We start from the raw sequence: 18,255 nt of genomic DNA on the forward strand, positions 1-18,255 counted from the left end.
AGACTGTGAAGTAGTGGCAATGTGTTCTATGGAGTGATGAATCATGCTTCTCTGTTTGGCAGTCAGATGGGTGAGTTTGGGTTTGGCAGTTTTGCCTGAATGCATTGTGCCAGCTGTGAAATTTTGTGAAGGAGGGATAATGGTGTGGGGCTGTTTTTCAGGGTTTGGGTCTGGCCCATTACTTCCAGTGAAGGGCAATCTTAATGCTTCAGCATACCAAGACATGGGGGAAAACTAACTTCCAACCTTATGGAAATAGTTTGTGGAAGGTCATTTTCTATTCCAGCAAGTCTGTGCCCCAGATGCACAAAGCAAGGTCCATAAAGACATGGTGGGATGAGTTTGGTGTGGAAGAACTTGACTGACCCTCACAGAGACCTGACCTCAACCCCATCTAACACCTTTAGGATGAATTAGAATGGAGATTGCGAGCCAGGACTTCTCATCCAACATCAGTGCCTGACCACATAAACAGTCTACAGAATGAATGGGCACAAATTCCCACAGAAACACTCCAAAATGTTGGGGAAAGCCATTCAAGAAGAATGGAAGATGTTATAGCTGCAATGGGGGGACCAACTCCATATTAAAGTGTAATGCAATATTATTAAAATCCCTGTTGGTGCAATGGTCAGGTGAGCCAATACTTTTGTCCATATAGTGTAGGTTTCTCTTACTGCATAGGTTCTTAAACTATGGATCGTTACCCCTTTGAGTCATAAGTACTCAACAGTAGATGGTCGCGAACTGTTTACAGAGTGTCTTGCGATGAGTCACTGCATGCAGCTTAAGCAAATGCCATCTCTCTGCTACGACCTGTGTCTGCTGTTTTCCAAGGGGAACCGGAGATGCTGGTCGGAGGCAATTCTTCAATGGCAACAACAGGTTGACAATCAACAATGATTCCAGGTAAAATTGGGTTGCAAAAAAAAACGTTTAAGAACCAACTGTTTTAATGGTGGTATGGCCAGCAGGGGGGACAAGCCAGCTCAAACACCCAACACAAAGGCTCTGGCATAAGTATAAAAGCACAAAGAGTTTATATTGTGGGAAACTCTTCTCTGTAAGCATTTCCCATGCCACAACCACAAGTAGAAATAACTGAAATATCACACAGCAATGCTTTGCCTTCTCTCTGTCTTTCCCTGTCTCAGTCACTATTTCCACTCCTCCATGCAAGTGTTGTCCTCCTTCCTCCTGACTCTAGCTCCTCAAGCAGTGGCAGGCAGCTCCTTTTACAGTATGTGAAACTTGGGAGTACTTCCGGTGTCCTATAATCGTGATCCGGGAGCACTTCTGGGTTAGGCTGGAGCCTGACAAGGTAGGGCTTCTTAGTCCCCATAGTACCCCCTGGCGGCACCCATGGAACACAACAGAGCTAGGTCCAAGAACTCCAGTTCCCATGATGCCATGTAGGAAATCACGGCACTGTCGCAACCTGGGAGAGAAAATTTCCTGTGTAGGCTATCTCACCTGGTCGTCCCTCAAACTGGGTTGCAGGTAGTACTCTTTTCTACCTGGCCGTGTGATTGAGCCCTGCAAAGGAGTGGCATATCGATAAATGTCCTTCTTGCCTTACGCCCAGTGCTTCGGCAATAATAATAAGTATTATATTATACAATAAGTATTGTATTATTTTACTCATTACTTTAAAAAGTAATCAGACTACTTAATGCGTGTTCATTTTTCACGTTACCCTATTGCTCTTGAGATTGAGCTGCAGAGCTGAGCACTGTACGTTCAGCTCATCTACATAAATCTAGAGAATTATTAAGGTAGAATATTTCAACGAGGAGGAGGAATAATGCAATCACCTGAGGATTTGTTTCAGAAAATTTACCTTGTGGACACTTCCAACTGTGGCATGTGTGAATCTAAGCAGGTGAACAGAGTCCAACAGATATATGCAGACTACAAGATCCTTAACTGTAACCTGGTTAAGGGTTTACACAGTCAAATATTCCAGTTACTTGTGGAGAAATGTACAGTATGTCTGTTAACCAGGTTTCTCAGAGAACAATAATCTTGTTTCTCTAATTGGAATAAAGGGTTTGAGTGGAATTTTAGAAACCGGATTTCAGTGAATAACTGCATCCTTAAAGTGCACGAATGGAGGTCACCTGTCTGGGTTTTCAGTTGGTTATGGAGTAAATGCACCTTATCTGGAAGATCCAACTTGTGGTGAGTCATTATGGTGGACTAACCTACACGGTGAAGACAAAAGAACACTCCAGGCAACTCTATGAAAAGGTGATTGAAAAACACAAGTCAGGAAAGAGACACAAGAAAATGAGCCATGAAGAAATAGAAAGTGTATGACACAACCAAAGATCTGTCTAGTGCAGGTTGTCCATAAAAACTGAGTGATCATGTAAGAGGAAAACCAGTGATGGAGGCCACCAAGAGAACTAGGAGAACTCTCAAGGAGTTACAAGGTACAGCAGATGAGACAGGAGAGACAGCATAGATGACAATTGTTGCCCTTGTGCTTCACCAGTAGCAGCTTTATAAGACAATGGCAAAGAAAATGCCACAGTTAAAACAAATAAATAAATTGAACTTTTTGGCCATCAGACTAAACACTGTGGCATAAGTGAAACACTGCACATTATCAAAAACATGAAGCATCATACTGTTGAGATGTTTCTCTGCAGGAAGGCTTGTGAGAGGAAAATGAATAAAGCAAAATATAACAAAACCATAGAGGGAGAACCTGAAGCAGCGTTTTCAAACCTCAAGAACAAAGCCAAATCTACACAAGAATGGCTTCAAAACAGTAATCTTAATGTCCTGGAGGAGCCAGATCTTAGTCCAGTTGAGAATTTGCGGCTGGACATGTAAAAGGGCTGTTCACTTAGGATCCCCATGCAAGCTGACAGAACTTGAGTCAAGAATAGAGAAAAAATGGCAGAATCTGAATGTGCAAAGCTGATAGAGACCTGTGCACACAGACTTCAGGCTAGCATGGCTGCCCAAGGTTCATCTGCTAAACAAGTGACTTGAAGAAGGTAAAAACTTAAGCGATTCATTATCTTGTGTGTTATACTTGTAAATAATTTAGACCACTGTTTTCACTTTGACAATAAAGAGTCTTTTTCTGTTGATCAGTGACACAAAGGTCCAAATTAAATCCACTGTGATTCAATGTTGTATAACAATAAAATGTGAAAACCTTGAAGGGGGTGAAGACATTTTACAGGCATTGTATGTTATACAGAGATCTTCATCTACTTTTAGCAATGCATAACTTTTCCATTAGCAATCCAACATCTATAATGCACTTTAAGTCAATTTCATAGATCTCGAGATTGTTTCCCAAATCACCCTCAGAGGATTATATGGACTTGTAAAATACATGAGTAGAAGCAATAAATCATAAAATAAAGGGAGATTATTAGTCATTAAGAACAGAAAAATTGAAGATGGACTGTGTGATTATCTAAATCTGAATCATTGTACAGGTTGGTTAAGTCAGATATCATGCTTTGTTGATGGTGATCATTGAACACTTCAACAGAATGAACATGAGAGTCTATGCAAAGATCTTCCATCTTCCTTTCTTCTCACAGACATTTCTTGGTTAACTTCTAAAGTCAAAGGAACTTTTCTCACTGCATCTGGGATTCATTGTTGAAAATAATGAAATGCTGTTTTGTTTTTAATGAACAATCCAGAACTAATTAAGACATGCGTGTTATGGTTATTCCGTGAATAATAAAAATTTGGTTATGATGTTCGAAAATAATCAATACATTAACGCATTGACAAAAACACACTAAATATTCAGCTGTTTAAGGATGGATGTGTCGTTTTAGGTGGCTGACATTTTCAGCTGTTGATAAAGACCTCATTCTTTAGATCTGGGGAACCTTCTCTAGACTTTTTTTAGGAAATTGATGGGGTCTTTTGACTGGATGCATGAGTTACTCACTCGACCAGAGTCACTAAATGCATGAAACATATTTGTTGATATTTTAACTTCTTGCAGCAGAATTTCAGTGTCTCCCATGATTCAAATTCTCCAGTTTATTTTAAACAAATGATGACATTTATGCTGGTGGAATTGATAAAAGTCAAAGCAATAGAGTCATGAGAATAAAAAGAGATAAAGAATCAGAGATAAGGAGGATGAACAGGAGAAGAGCTTCATTCAGCCAAAGCTTTAGCAAGTCAATGATTAACGGGGGTCCTGTGTGACTCACTATTATAAATGGTGCCCAGACACATCATGGGCTTGTTATCTTGATGGTATGTATGAGGTGTGTGTGTTTAAATTTAAACAACTGTACAATACAGCTAAACTATTTCATACAATCATTTATTCATCCACAGAGCAGACATTGATGGCGTGATTTTGCTAGTCAACAGCCCAAAGTTGCTTACAACATACATATATTTCAGTCATAGAGTATCAATTTTTATATATAGTCACACTTACTGTTTTTTATTTCCAAAAAGCAAGGCAGAACATGACTCTAAATTCTTAGCAGAGTGTTGCCAAAATAAAAGAGATAACAGCACCAGATACACAGTCTGATGTAGCTCACAGAAGGTGTTAACCTGCAAAACTACACTTCTAGGTGTCTGTAAGTGACCCCGTTGTCAATTAACACTAAAGTGACTTTTGATCATTTAGATTATCTCATCCATTTATCTTCAACCACAAATAGGAGAGTGTACACTGCAGAAAAGAACAGTGACACCTACCTGGCCTCCATTAAATGCATATTTACAAAGTGTTGCATCCACAAAGCCTGCAGCATTGTGATGGACAACTAACACTATTATCTCTTTGTCTCACTTTCATCTGGCAGAAGGTTCTGTAGCATCTGGACCAGCTCTGCCAGGCACTACAGCAGCTTCTACCCTTTGGCTGTCCAAACCATGAACTCTGTGCTGCCCCTCAACCCTCAGATCTGCTCTTAGTAGCTTATTTACATGCTGTACATTTGTTACATTTGTTATTACTGCAGCTTTTATTATTAGTTGTTGCTATTATTTATTTATTTATGTCAATTTTAATTTATTTCTATTCTCTCATTTGGCTGTCATTTATTTTTCCATCTATTTATAATATAGTATAGTATAGTATAGTATATCTCTTCCCATGGCCGAGAGGTTTGAGTGCCCCTATGGCCCTGGAAGCTTTGTTGTCTGGAGCAGAAGCTCCTGGCAGGGCCTCTGAAAACAAATTGGTCCCAGGTGAGGGGTTAGACAAAGAGCGATTCAAAGCCCCTAATAATGCAAACCCATAAATTTAAAAACAGTACCCCGCCCAGAGAAGCCAATTGAGGTAGGTCGGGCATCTGATATGGATGCCTCCTAGACACCTCCCTGTGGAGCTTTACAGGCGCGATCAGCTGGGAGGAGACCCCGGGGGAGACTCAGGGCTCATGGGGAGGATTATATATCCCAGATGGCCAGGGAATTCCTTGGGGTCCCACACTATGATATGGCATGAGTGGCCTCACTGCTAAGACTGTTGCCCTTACAAGCCTGCTTGGATAAGCAGTGGGAAAATGAATGAATAAATATAGTATAGTATAGTATAGTATAGTATAGTTTTTCACTTGTCTTACACTTGTCCGGTGTCTATGTATGTTATGTTTTGTGCCACTGTATGCTGCAATAAAGTGTATGGATAGTTTGACAATAAAGCCACTTGACTTGACTTGGCCATTGTCTGTGTAGAGTCTACACAACATTTGCACTTTTATTCTTTCACATTTTGATTTTTCTCTCCACATCCCCAAAAATTAATTGGCCATTCTAAATTGGCTCTGTGTGGACATGCCAGGGCCTGGCAGTGGACTGGTACCTTCTGTAGGGCTAATTCCTGTCTTGTGCCTAATGTTGCTAAGATAACGTCTGCCCCTCTCATTACCCCTAAAGTGGATTAAGCACTTTTGATAATGTTGCATTACTCAGAATATTTAAATAAGTCAAAATAAATATCCCTTTACTATAAGCTGCCAATATGTTGTAAGAAATGACCATTGCACCACTGGGATTTTTTTTCCATTTGTGACAAAAAATGTCAAAAGTTGAGTATTTCTCTTAAGTATTTAGCAGGAATACCATACAAGTATATGATCTGACACCTCCTAAATAAACTAAGGTGAATGTAACAGCAAAGTTGTGTGGCAAATAATTACAATTTTAAGAGCTGATTGATCCTTAATTGTTATTGAGGAAATGCAGAGCCTGATATGTTTTAAATTACTATAATTAATAATCTAAAAAGATAAGGGGAAAGGGAAGATAGGAATGAAATGAGGTGCCTCATTAAATCTTCCAAAGATACGTCAGAGCCATGAATCACACTAATCAGCCCATTAACATCATGTCAATTTACAATTCACAAACTAATCCTTTAGGCAAATATTTATTCTTAATTTAGATATTCACTCTGATAGAGAATGGTGAGCAAGCAAAGTGAGTAAACAACAAATAACAACAGCAGCAAAATGCACCAACACCCCATAAAACAAACTAACAATGTGTAACTTAACGCTCAAAAGCATTATGGGATTGCATGGTAGTAACTAACCAGGACAATTCATCATACTACACGGTTGTACAACCAAATCTACAAAATTCAAGATATTTGAATACAAATGTATTTTCTTGACTCCACTCACATTTTTTTATCAGTAGGATTTGCAAATGTTGTGCTCAGTCTGACTTTCACTTTCTTAAATTTGGAAAGATGAGTTTCTTGAAGATATTAGAATGCACACTTTCATTTTAATAAAGAGTATGGTAATGCTGTTAGGGTTTGTTTTTCTTTCTATTTATGGCATAGTGTACTGGTTTTGCTTTTTATTTGTGATGTAGTGTATTGGTTCATGAGTCGGTAATGGAATTAATTGATCCAGAACACTACTGGATGGGTAAATGAATGAATGGAGGGGTGCGGCAATACTGAGTATAAACACATTGTCATGCATGCGTGCCTGGGAGTCACCTTCAAGGCTCAGGAGAGGTAAGCGATACCAACCCCAGATCGAGAGGAGGCGCTGTTGCTAACTGTCCTTCTTCATTCATCTGCAGTACCAAGAGGAACCCAAACAACTGACCCGACCTGCTGAGCCCGGAAAAGGCCCCGCCCCTTCCATTCCAGGTCCAGATCAAAAGAGGCGTGTCCAGAGGGAAAACTACATTCGTAGGTCTGAATCGCAATGTGATTATTTGGATGGTTACCTACCAGGTAATGCCTGTGGTTAGTCGGCCAGTTGGCAAACAGCCGCCACATTATCTCAGCTGCGAGAAGCAGATCTCAGATATGTGATACAGTACCTGCCAAATAATACAAAGAGTAGACAAGGTGCGTACACCTGATGAGCCCCAATTAGGGAAAAACAAGTCTTGTGTACTCTTTGTGTTATTTGGTAGGTACCATATCACATATCTATGATCTGCTTCTCACAACTGAGAGGACGTGGCAGATGTTTGCCGACTGGCTGTCCAACCAGAAGCGTTACTTCATAGGAAACCATCCAAATAATCAGATTGGGATTGTAACTATGAATGTAACACTCCGATCTTCACACTGTCAAGTAAGAGGAACAGCCACCATGATGCAACATCAGAGGTGGTGCCTCAGGCGTTGATGATGTCCGAGGTTCAATCCCCATAAGTGGAAGCAAAGGTGTATACACCTGATGAGCCCCAATTAGGGCAAAATACGTGTCGTGTACTCTTTGTATTTGGCAGGTACTGTACCAGTAAGAGAGAACTCCAATCCATCCATTATCCAATCCGCTATATCCTAACTACAGGGTCATGGGGGTCTGCTGGAGCCAATCCCAGCCAACAAAGGGCACAAGGCAGGAAACAAACCCTGGGCAGGGCACACACAAACACCTACACACCAAGCACACACACACCAAGCACACACTAGGGACAATTTAGAATCGCTAATCCATCTAACCTGCATGTCTTTGGACTGTGGGAGGAAACTGGAGTACCCGGAGGAAACCGACGCAGACACGGGGAGGACATGCAAACTCCACGCAGGGAGGACCCGGGAAGCGAACCGTGCCGTCCGAGAGAGAACTTTACAAACCAAATGGGTGTTTATCAGGTTTAAGCTTGAAAAGGAGTCACCACAGCAGAAATCCCCTCTGTCTCTGCTTATTCATCTTATGAAATCGAAAATCTGAAGCTATATATGTCTATGGTTCTCTGGAGTTTTCAACTTGAAATGTATGTTAATTCTAAATTGTGACCTAACAAAATGAAGACAAAAAAAATGAAGTGAATATCCCACTACTTTCCTTTGCACTTGTTCATAAGTGTGAAATGAGATCTTGGGACACCTAGTAACATCTGACACTTCTACTACTTTATAATACAGTGGCTAGAAAATGCATATGATCCCTTGGAAAAAATGCATTTATGTATAAATTTGTATTAAAATATACTCTGATCTTCATTTAAGTTACAGTAATAATAATAATAATAATACATTTTATTTAATAGGCGCCTTTCTTATCACTCAAGGTCACCTTACAATGAAGTTAAATAACAATTAATAAAATAAAATGATAAACCACAAAGCAATAATTAGGAAACAAACAAATATGACAGGCAGTGACAGTGTAGAATTCACAATTGATATGCCAGTTTGAAAAGATAAGTTTTGAGGGTAGTTTTAAACTGTGCTTTAAGCTGACGAATATGAGAGGGAAGAGGATTCCAGAGTTGAGGAGCACCATGAGAGGATGCTGGAGCTCCCATAGAGCAGAGTTTGAAGTGTGGTACAGAAAGTCGAGCTGCTGATGAAGATCTGAATAAGCGAGAGGAGTGTAAGTCTGGAGGAGATCAGTGAGGTAGGGAGGAGCAAGGCTGTGGAGAGCTTTAAATGTTAAGAGCGGTATTGCATATTGTATTCTGTAGCTAACAGGGAGCCAGTGAAGTTGAGAGAGAATCGGTGTGATATGTTCAGTGGATTTAGAACAGCACCTTATTATCCTGGCAGCAGAATTTTGAAGGAGTTGTAAGCGATGAATACGTGTTTGTGGAATGCCAGATAGAATAGCGTTACAGTAATCTATACGTGAGGTGACTAGGGCATTAACCAATACTTCAGTACTGTGCTGGGTAAGAACTGGGCGAAGCCTAGAAATGTTTCGGAGATGGAAGAAGGCAGGCTGAGAAATGTTACTTATATGGGAGGAAAAAGAGAGAGCGCTGACAAGAATAACGCCCAGGCTCTTAACTTGGGAAGAGATGTTTGTGTTAATATTGTTGATTAAAATAGAAGAATGGTTAACCTTAGCAAGTGTAGATTTAGAGCCAATGAGGAGCACTTCAGTTTTATTGCTGTTTAGTTGGAGAAAATTGTGAGTCATCCATGTCTTTATGTCTTGGAGACATGCCATAAGGGCATCTGGAGGGAAAACAGAAGTGGATAGATATAGCTGTGTGTCATCAGCGTAGCAATCTGTTTAAACTATTAAGGCACAAATGATTATATTGTTCTTGTATACATTGGATAAATCATTCAAACAATCACAGGTGCAGGGTGGAAAAACTGTGCAAACACCTAGGCTGATGACTTCAACAAAATCAAACTGGAGTGAGGGGATTAATAAAGCTAGAGTCCAACCAATGAAATGAGATTGGAGGTGTGGCTTCGAGCTACACTGACCAATAAGAAAAGACTTAAACATTTAGAATTCACTGTTCACAAGGCAGCATCTCTTCATGTACAGCATGCCTCGAAGACTCAAGATCTCAGGAGTCTACAGTCAAGACTCGCTTATCTGAATAAAGCTGGAAATGGTGAAAGAAGTAAGTTCAAAGAGTTTAATTAGTTCACAGCTATACAAACAATGTAGAAATGGAGATGAATTGGTGATGTGACTACTCTTCCTGGAACTAGGTGCTCATCCAAGATGACTTGATAGGCACAATGCCGAATGGTCAATGAGGCATAAAAGAACCCTAGAGAAACATTAAAAGGCTTGAAGGAAAACATTGAAACATGTTGACATCTCTCTTCATTAGCCTACCATACACAAAACATTGAATGGGCATGGTGTTTGTGGCAGGGCGCCTAGAAGTAAGCCACTGCTCTCCAAAAAAAAAAAAATCTCAGCAGGACAAAAATTTGCGAAAATCATCCTGACACTCCATGATGCCATTAGGGAAACTGTTTTGTGGACTGACAGAACTAAGGTTGAATTGCTCAGGAAGAATATGCTGCAGTTCATACTGTATGCCGTGAAAAGGGCACCAAATACTGGCTTAAAAAAGTCACCCCAACGGTAAAGTGCAGTTAAGTCAGTATTGTGATTTGGGGCTGCTTTGCTGATGTGGGTCTGAACAGCTTGCTATCATCAAGTGCAAAATGAACTCCTAAGTTTATCAGAATATTCTATAGCAGGGGTATCCAGCTCTGGTCCTGGTGGGTCGCAGTGGATGCAGGTTTTCATTCTAACTATCTTCTTAATTAGTGAGTCATTTTTGCTGCTTGTTTTGCCATCATTTTAATTGATGTGACTCAGACCCCTTGGTTGTTTCTTTTTCCTTAGTGAGCAGCCAAACAATAATGAGACACAAAACAAGCCACCACATGATCAGTTAACCTGAAAATAAAGAAAGGTGAAGGTCTCGGTCATGTTGGTCTGCTTAGCTCACCAAAACATCTTGACGGTGGTCTTAGAAAAAATAGAAAATCAACAGTCTGCTGTGTCAGAATGAGAGCAGCAACAAGTCATGATATTCAATAACGGCTTTAATTAGCAGCAAGACCTGGCTTCTTATTAAGAAACTGGTTGGAGTGAAATTGCCTGGAGTTTGATGTTCCAATTTAGCTGGTCATCTGTTGGCTCATTTCTGTCTCATTTCTATTGGCTGCCATTTAATGAAGAAACGCATCAATTCAGAGGACTGAATCCTTAAAAACAGGGCTAGTAAAATGAAGGGAAAGAAGATAATTAGCATTGAAACCTGGCCAGTGGTAGGAAAAGGGTTAGAATGGAAACCTGCAGCCACTGCAGCCCTCCAGGACCAGAGTTGGACACCCCTGTTCTATAGGATAATGTCAGGGTGGCTGTCCACCAGCTGAAACTCAGTAGAAGTTAGATGACGAAGCAGGATACTGAACGTAAACACCAAAGTAAATCTACTACAGAATGACTTTGAAAAAAGAAAATCCACCTTTTGGAGTGACCCAGTCACAGCCCAGACCTGAACCCATTAAAAATGACCTCAAGATAGTCATTCACACCAGATATCCTAAGAATATGGCTGAGCTGAAACACCTCTGTAAGGAAGAATGGTCCAAAATTCCTCTTGAATGTCATGCAGATCTGATTTGCAGCTACTGGAAGTGCTTGTTAGAGGTTATGGCTGCCAGAGGAGATTCCACCTGTCAGTAACCCCAGGGTTTACTTACTTTATATCTACAGGACACTGTAAATGTTTGATGGGTTGGTCCAATAAAGACATGAAAGATTGTAACTGTTTGTGATGTACAAATGCAAGCATATTGTGTTAGTTTGTATTTGTGAACGTTTTTGGGGCCCTGAGGTTAGAACTGCTATGGGGGGGCTCCTTCGTAAACAGCAATGAGGTCTGGGTAACCACTGTTACCTTCTTCATTGGATTTGTTTCACAACAGATCACCACAATTTTTGACATCTCAGATTTTGATTGAAATTGATGTACTGAATTACACTATATTATTATTATTTTATTAAAAATAACCCACCCTTCTCATACTGTAGGCACCCAAAATTTTTAAGCAACGTGGACTGAAGTTGCTTCTGGGCCCCCCCTGGGATTAGGGGCCCTGAAGCTTACACTTCATTAGTTTCATAGTAGATTGGCCCCTGCTTGTGACTTTGATGAAGATCAGATCACATTTTATGACCAATTAATTCAGAAAATTAGGTAATTCCAAAGGGTTTGTATACATTTACTTGTTACTGTACGTCTTGATAAAGATGATAAAAAGGCAAACGGTCCGGGTGATCAGAGGAAGGACATCGAACATGATTATTCTGCATATTTGCAAGTTTAAAATAATAATAATAATAATACAGTAAATGTGTATAGTATGTTAAAGGTAAAAAATATCTCCTTAGGCCTGACTTTTGTCTAAATATGAATGTGTACTTAAGATTCCTAAGAAAGGCTGCAATAGTGAGAGGTGATTTCATAACACTGATTTTGTATTACAAAGTGGCACATCAGGAAGGAACACGTGGATTAAAACAATGCCACAGGTGGTGTGGGCACCTAGGCACAATGAGAGCTGTAAAAGAGGAAAGTGAGCCAAGGAAGGCAGTGAGATGACTGGCAGTACAAAGGTGAGCAGCTGCTGTGACGGGTGCCTGGCTGACGTGCCAGGGTGACAGCACTGTCATGTGTTGCTAGTCACCTCGTGGCTTTTATTTATTTCTCTTTCAAAGGTTATTTCCTTCCAAATTGTCAAGGACTGACGTGCCATCTACGATTGTTTCCTCCCTTGAGTCGGTTCTTGCGATACAGGCCAAGTTTTTTGGAAAAAGTAGGTTTCACAAAATTGATCAATGGCTGCATGCAATGACAGGTAGACTGGAATTTCAAGCTTTAGTAATTTACATGTAGTAATTTGGCTGATGCGTTTATCCGAGGTGACTTGACATGACTAGTTGCATTTCTTTTTACCTTCCAGTTTGAGCACAGGGAGGTGAAATGTCTTGGTCGTGGTCATACAGCGTCAGTCGCGGAGTCATATTGATCAGAGCTTGAAGTCCAAGGCCTTAACCACTACGCCACACCACCGAATTGATCTGAAAAGGCGGCATAGTATTTAAGGAACTGAAGTATGAACCGTTCGGATTTCGCCTTAGTCTGCACCATTGCACATAACATGACAGTGCTCTGATGTACAGTTGTATAAATGCGCGTGATATTCGCTAAAGAACACATGCGTCTTTTTTGTGAATGAAAGTAAATTCAGCTGAATGGAGATTATATTTTAAACTAGTCCATATTGATTGACAGATTCGGTCAAAATACGCCTGGCTTCGTTCTGAAGTTTTGCTTATGCAATTGCTCTTCCATTTTTGGGTCAGGTTTCATTGATGGGTTTGCCGGGTAACCGCAGCCTTTTTCTCTCGGCAACAGGTGCTGTTGATCGCGATGGGGCAGACGAACCTTCATAAGCAGGTTTCTCTCTGCATCAGCTTGCATACTCACTTTCCCTCACCGGGGACACGAAACGTTGCGGACAAAACTCGGCAGTCGGTTGATAATCTAAAAGACTGAGTTCAAAGAAACCACCTCATTCTAAATCGAGGCTTTGACTTCAGCTCGGATGACGTTTCTGTGCGCCTCACACCTAGGAAAAGCCACGAGAGATCCCACTCAGAGTCAATCAGCCGAATGGCTTGTCTTCTTAAAAATGAGAAATACTTGTATTAGTTGTAACAAAGCAACTCGTGTTTCGCCTTAGATCGGTTTAGTTACAATCACATCGAACTTGAAGAACTTAAAAGTATACCACGGAGATCGACATAACGAGACAATAAACACTTGTTAGAATAATAGTGTTGATCTAATTAAAATAATCTCACATTCCATTAGGGCATTTTAAAAAAGAATAGGTACGTGTTTCATTCTGCACGTTGATAGATAGATAGATAGATAGATAGATAGATAGATAGATAGATTTCACTTACCGGCTTTGCATGGGTCCTTGTAATCAATTGCTTCTGTCTTTTCCTCTTCATAATAATCGTCAATGTAGTCATAATCCATGCAGTTATACATGTTCATTTCCCCACAGAAAGTCAATCCAGTGATAAAAACTGTGATCCAAAGCATTTTCTTAAATAAAAGGAAGTACCATATAGCGTAACCAGAAGGATGAACTAAAGAAAAAAAAATCCTTCCCAAGAGGTGGATTATTATTATTTTTTTTTATGTCCCGAATAACTTGCAAGGCTCTGGAAGTGGTAAGCAATGGAATTTAGAGAGGTAATGCAAAGCAGTGCTACTGTATCGCAGCGCCTATATGCGACTTGATTGATGACCGTGCTACAAGTTACCACTGTGTTCTGTGCCGTGGCAACTCCTCTTCAGACATCTCTCTTTTTCTCGTCACTTCTCAGTCCAGCTGATTTTTTTCCTCCATCAAGTGAGAGATGAAATCTCTGCTGCGAAAGTAAAGCACCGAGAGCAGCATTAGAAAAGCTCATCTTTAAAAGTGTTGGACTTTTTTTTTCCACAAATCACGCACGCGCACACAGCCACACTCCGGACTGAGTGCGCCTCTTGATGACAAACACTACGGCGGGGCAGAATGCCAGCACTAGCACTTTTTTGCGCACTTACGAAAATCCCATAAGCATTTAACAATCGTCAGCATCCTGCTTACTTATTCATACAATCAGGGTCAGGATCCGGACCTCCTCTGATCTGCTCTCCAGATAATAAAAAGCAGTAAATTCACGCAAGTCCTGAGAAACCCTAGAGCTTCTGTGAAGCTCTTACTGGAAAGGCACTGGTGAATGGTCGCTACTGAATAAGAGCAGTAAAGTGAAAACTTGCAAATAAAATGCCTTGAATACTTGTAATAGGGATCAAAACAGAGCGGCAGTCCTCCATTATATAGTGCGGGGAACACTCACGGTATCAGCAACTGTGCGGGGCTCCGTATCTGCGCGAATCACCGATGGAATGAAATGAACAGTAAAACTCAGCAATATATATATGTAAGATATTCTCATGTCCCTTTAAAGAAAAGGAAAGGCTTATGTAATTACTTGAAAAGGAGAATGGATGTTAGGGAAATAGCAAACTGAAAAAGGCCGGATGCATCGGCATCAGGAGACAGTTTGCCTGTAGGTGAGACTCCAGTAATAAAGTTTCTGTACTCCACCTCTTTTCTAAAGTACCCTGGGGGAGGGAGGGGAGTAGAAGTTGTCATACCATTGGTGTTAAGTTTAACAGATACACCGTAAGAATGTTTTCTTTCTTTCTTTCTTTTTTTCTTTCTTTCTTTCTTTCTTTCCTTTTATACTATCATCAAGGTTGCTCATGCATCTCTTAAGGCTCTAGAAATCATTCATCCATCCGCACATGCGCTCACGTTTTATACTCCACTTTTAACATCGATGCTTAAAAACAGCATGGCTATATGTAGGGTTTTGGTTTAAATGTAATTAAAAATATATTATAACCGTTAGCCCAGTACTAATTTAAAGTAAATAAAGCTAATTATAAGAAGATATTCATTATAACCGTTACCCCCACAGCGCGACTGCAAACTGGACCAAGCAGGACTGTAATTTCTGCACTGCATTATTTTGCATGTACACACTTAAAAATACTGATTCTTTCATGGCACTCTATGGTTCTTACTGGGCTGTGTGGTTCCTTGTCGAACCATCGCTTGACAAAGGACCATTTCATTCTGGGAAGGGTTTTGTGCACATGAAGTTGGCTTGCTGTGCTTTGAAAATGTCCCTAATATGAAGAAAACAATTTTAAATCTTTAATGTATGGTAGGCTTCCTATCAGGACACTAACTGATTAAGAAAACTTGGACTTAGCCTGAGGTGTTGTACATAGCGAGAGTCCTTTAAAAACCAAGACCCTTTCACAAAACTGTTCCCACCTATTCATGCTCATTTACTGTATGGAGTCTGTTATGGATCTAAATAAATAAAGGTTCTTTCTGGATCCTTCATGTGGAAGTTTCTTTTGGGAACCTAAAATCGTTCCCTTACAAATAAAGTTCTATCTATCTATCTATCTATCTATCTATCTATCTATCTATCTATCTATCTATCTATCTATCTATCTATCTATCTATCTATCTATTATAGCACTTTACCCCACATGTTCTATTAAAGGATCAACCTGCAGCTGACATAAGGCAGGAACCAACCTAACAGTGAATGCAAGTTCATTACAGTCTACTGGAACAAACACAACTGATCTAACACAACAGATGGAATGGAAAGAAAACACCACAATGACATGCAAAGACCCTGCAAATGCCACTCAGACCGGAGTAAGGAACCCTGATTTTTGGTGCTGTGAGAAAGCAGCTTTAAACCCTGAAGAGTGATGGAAAAGAATCAAATGAAATAAAACATAATCGTAGTACTCACTTTAAGTGCACTTACTGCCCTCTGCTTGAGTGAGTGTGCGCGTGTGTGCCTGGAAAATGAAAGGAGAGTAATTTGTATGTGTTGGAGTAATTGCCATTCATACATGTGAGGTATACATTTTCTATCAAAATAAGAAAAGCTGCATTCAAATGAATGGTTTAAGTTCTTTTACTAGCTATCTATCTATCTATCAAGGATATAATGCATTATATATCTATCTATAATATAGTGCCTTATATATATCTATCTGTAATTCATTTTCTTTCTATTATAGTGTCCTTCCTATCTATCTATCTATCTATCTATCTATCTCTTATATAGCGCCTTTCACATATCTATTATAGTGTCTTATCTATTTATATATTGTATATAGTGCCTTTCATATCTATCTATTAAATGGTGCCTTATCTGTCCGTTTATTATGTATTCTCATCTTTCTTTCTTTCACATTGCATCTTTCCTATCTATCTATCTATCTATCTATCTATCTATCTATCTATCTATCTATCTATCTATCTATCTATCTATCCTTAAGATGTATACATTTTTCTCGAAATTATTAAAATGCTGTGATATGACAATATATTCAGGCAGCCCATACAAGTAATTACTGCAATGTAAGTATACATAATTGAATTAAAATAAATAATCCTCATAGGCTTTCCTAAACTTTGAAATGCCCATTGTTTTACAAATAAGCCAGAAGAGGAATTAAAAGCATCCCTCACGTGAAATAAGCATTCTGCAGTTATTTACGCGTTTCCTAATCCCGTTCGAGTCTGCAGAGCATTTCTCCAAAGCACAAAGAAGACTTGTTCTCCGGCTGTGTTTTAGGCTGTTATTTACAGTATTTATTTTCTTGCTCCCCAAAAGAGGGTCTCTCGCCGTGTTACACATAGACTTCCAAGCTGTAAGAATTGTGTGCCTTTAAATGTCCTGGCATTATTGGCAGTGTGGGTGGGACAATGGGTGGGCGGGTCGCTATTTTAATGTAAAACAAACAGTTGCCTGGCTCTTTCAGTTTTGCAGTTGCCGACGGTAGGTGCTTAACGCCTCTGTTATATCAGAGGAGCGCAAGGATGATCTAAGACGACATTCGGTCGTTTGTAACTTCGCAGCAATCTAAACATTTGTATAACCCCCCAAAAGGTGTCAGGATTTACCTTTATTGTGCACTATGTGTTGTTACTTTTTATTTATTCACCAGATTGTATTAATTGAAGTCTTTTATTAAGCATTTCCACCCCGTGACGGTAAACGCCGCGCCAGGGTTTAAGGGCAGGGAGGTATAGGCACGCGCTTTTATTATTATATAGTTTAAATGAATAAACGGAGGTGTGCCGTTTTGTTATTTTATACATGATCTGCACAGTGCTGACAGTAAAATACAACACAATCTGTGGGTCTTTAGCCATCAACACTTTTACATCAGCAAGTTTCATACTACACGTTTCATGTCCGAAAATGTTAGCGATCGGATTATAACACAGTGGAGCATAAGCATTTATTAACAAAGTGTAAGGTTAAGACAGGTCAGCGCCAAACAAATTACAACTATTAGAAGAAACAAATAATACAAACGCGCATACATACCCATGATCTATATTTTTTTTAGCATCGGGGCACTTTGTCTCGGACTTTGACAGCTGCATTTCTCTAAAATGGTTAAAAAAATAAATAAAGCATATTTGCCGGTTACCGTGTGGATTTCCAATGTGCCCATTTCCCTGTGAGATTAGGCCGTCTCTTCAGCAGGAGATTAATTCTCCGCACAAGGTGGGCGCTGACGTCACGCCGCCAATCCACCAAGCTGCCCTGACCTCATCATCGCTAACCTGCAGAGTAAATCCCTCGCAACACCCCCGGCAGCGCGCCTCGCGATACGGTTTGGACTCCGCTGATATTATGCTACAAGTAGCGAATTGCTCTGGATGGAAAACGCTCCCCATCCCCCGCGGATTCACGCGACCACCTCTTTATAGCAACTCGTTCCTTGTTGAAATCGATCCGTTACTGTGAGAGCAGGATATGTTTAGATTTAACTCAGAAGTGCTTGTGCAAACGGGATACACAGCATATTTATACTGGGCGAGAATAGGAAAGCTTCCGCAAGATTTTGTATCGAGTACTGGAATTG

General features: G+C 40.1%; 1 protein-coding gene across 4 annotated transcripts in view; it reads right to left on the reverse strand.

The window, feature by feature from the left end:
* Nucleotides 1-18,041, reverse strand: part of tll1 (tolloid-like 1) — a 322,342-nt gene extending 304,301 nt beyond the window's left edge. Inside the window, exons 1-3 of one of the 4 annotated variants that reach the window (XM_039759617.1) lie at nucleotides 17,712-18,041; nucleotides 16,119-16,167; nucleotides 13,680-14,156 (exon numbers count right to left, since the gene is read on the reverse strand). In XM_039759617.1, coding sequence (XP_039615551.1) covers nucleotides 13,680-13,824 — 145 coding nt within the window. In that variant the 5' untranslated portion in view covers nucleotides 13,825-14,156; nucleotides 16,119-16,167; nucleotides 17,712-18,041. Of the gene's footprint in view, nucleotides 1-13,679; nucleotides 14,231-16,118; nucleotides 16,168-16,846; nucleotides 17,008-17,711 lie in introns of those variants that run through there. The other 3 variants (XM_039759620.1, XM_039759616.1, XM_039759618.1) reach the window with 3 other exon arrangements.
* Nucleotides 18,042-18,255: the final 214 nt, after the last annotated feature.

This window comes from Polypterus senegalus, chromosome 7 (genome assembly GCF_016835505.1).
Source record: "Polypterus senegalus isolate Bchr_013 chromosome 7, ASM1683550v1, whole genome shotgun sequence".
NCBI classification, from domain to species: Eukaryota; Metazoa; Chordata; class Cladistia; order Polypteriformes; family Polypteridae; genus Polypterus; species Polypterus senegalus.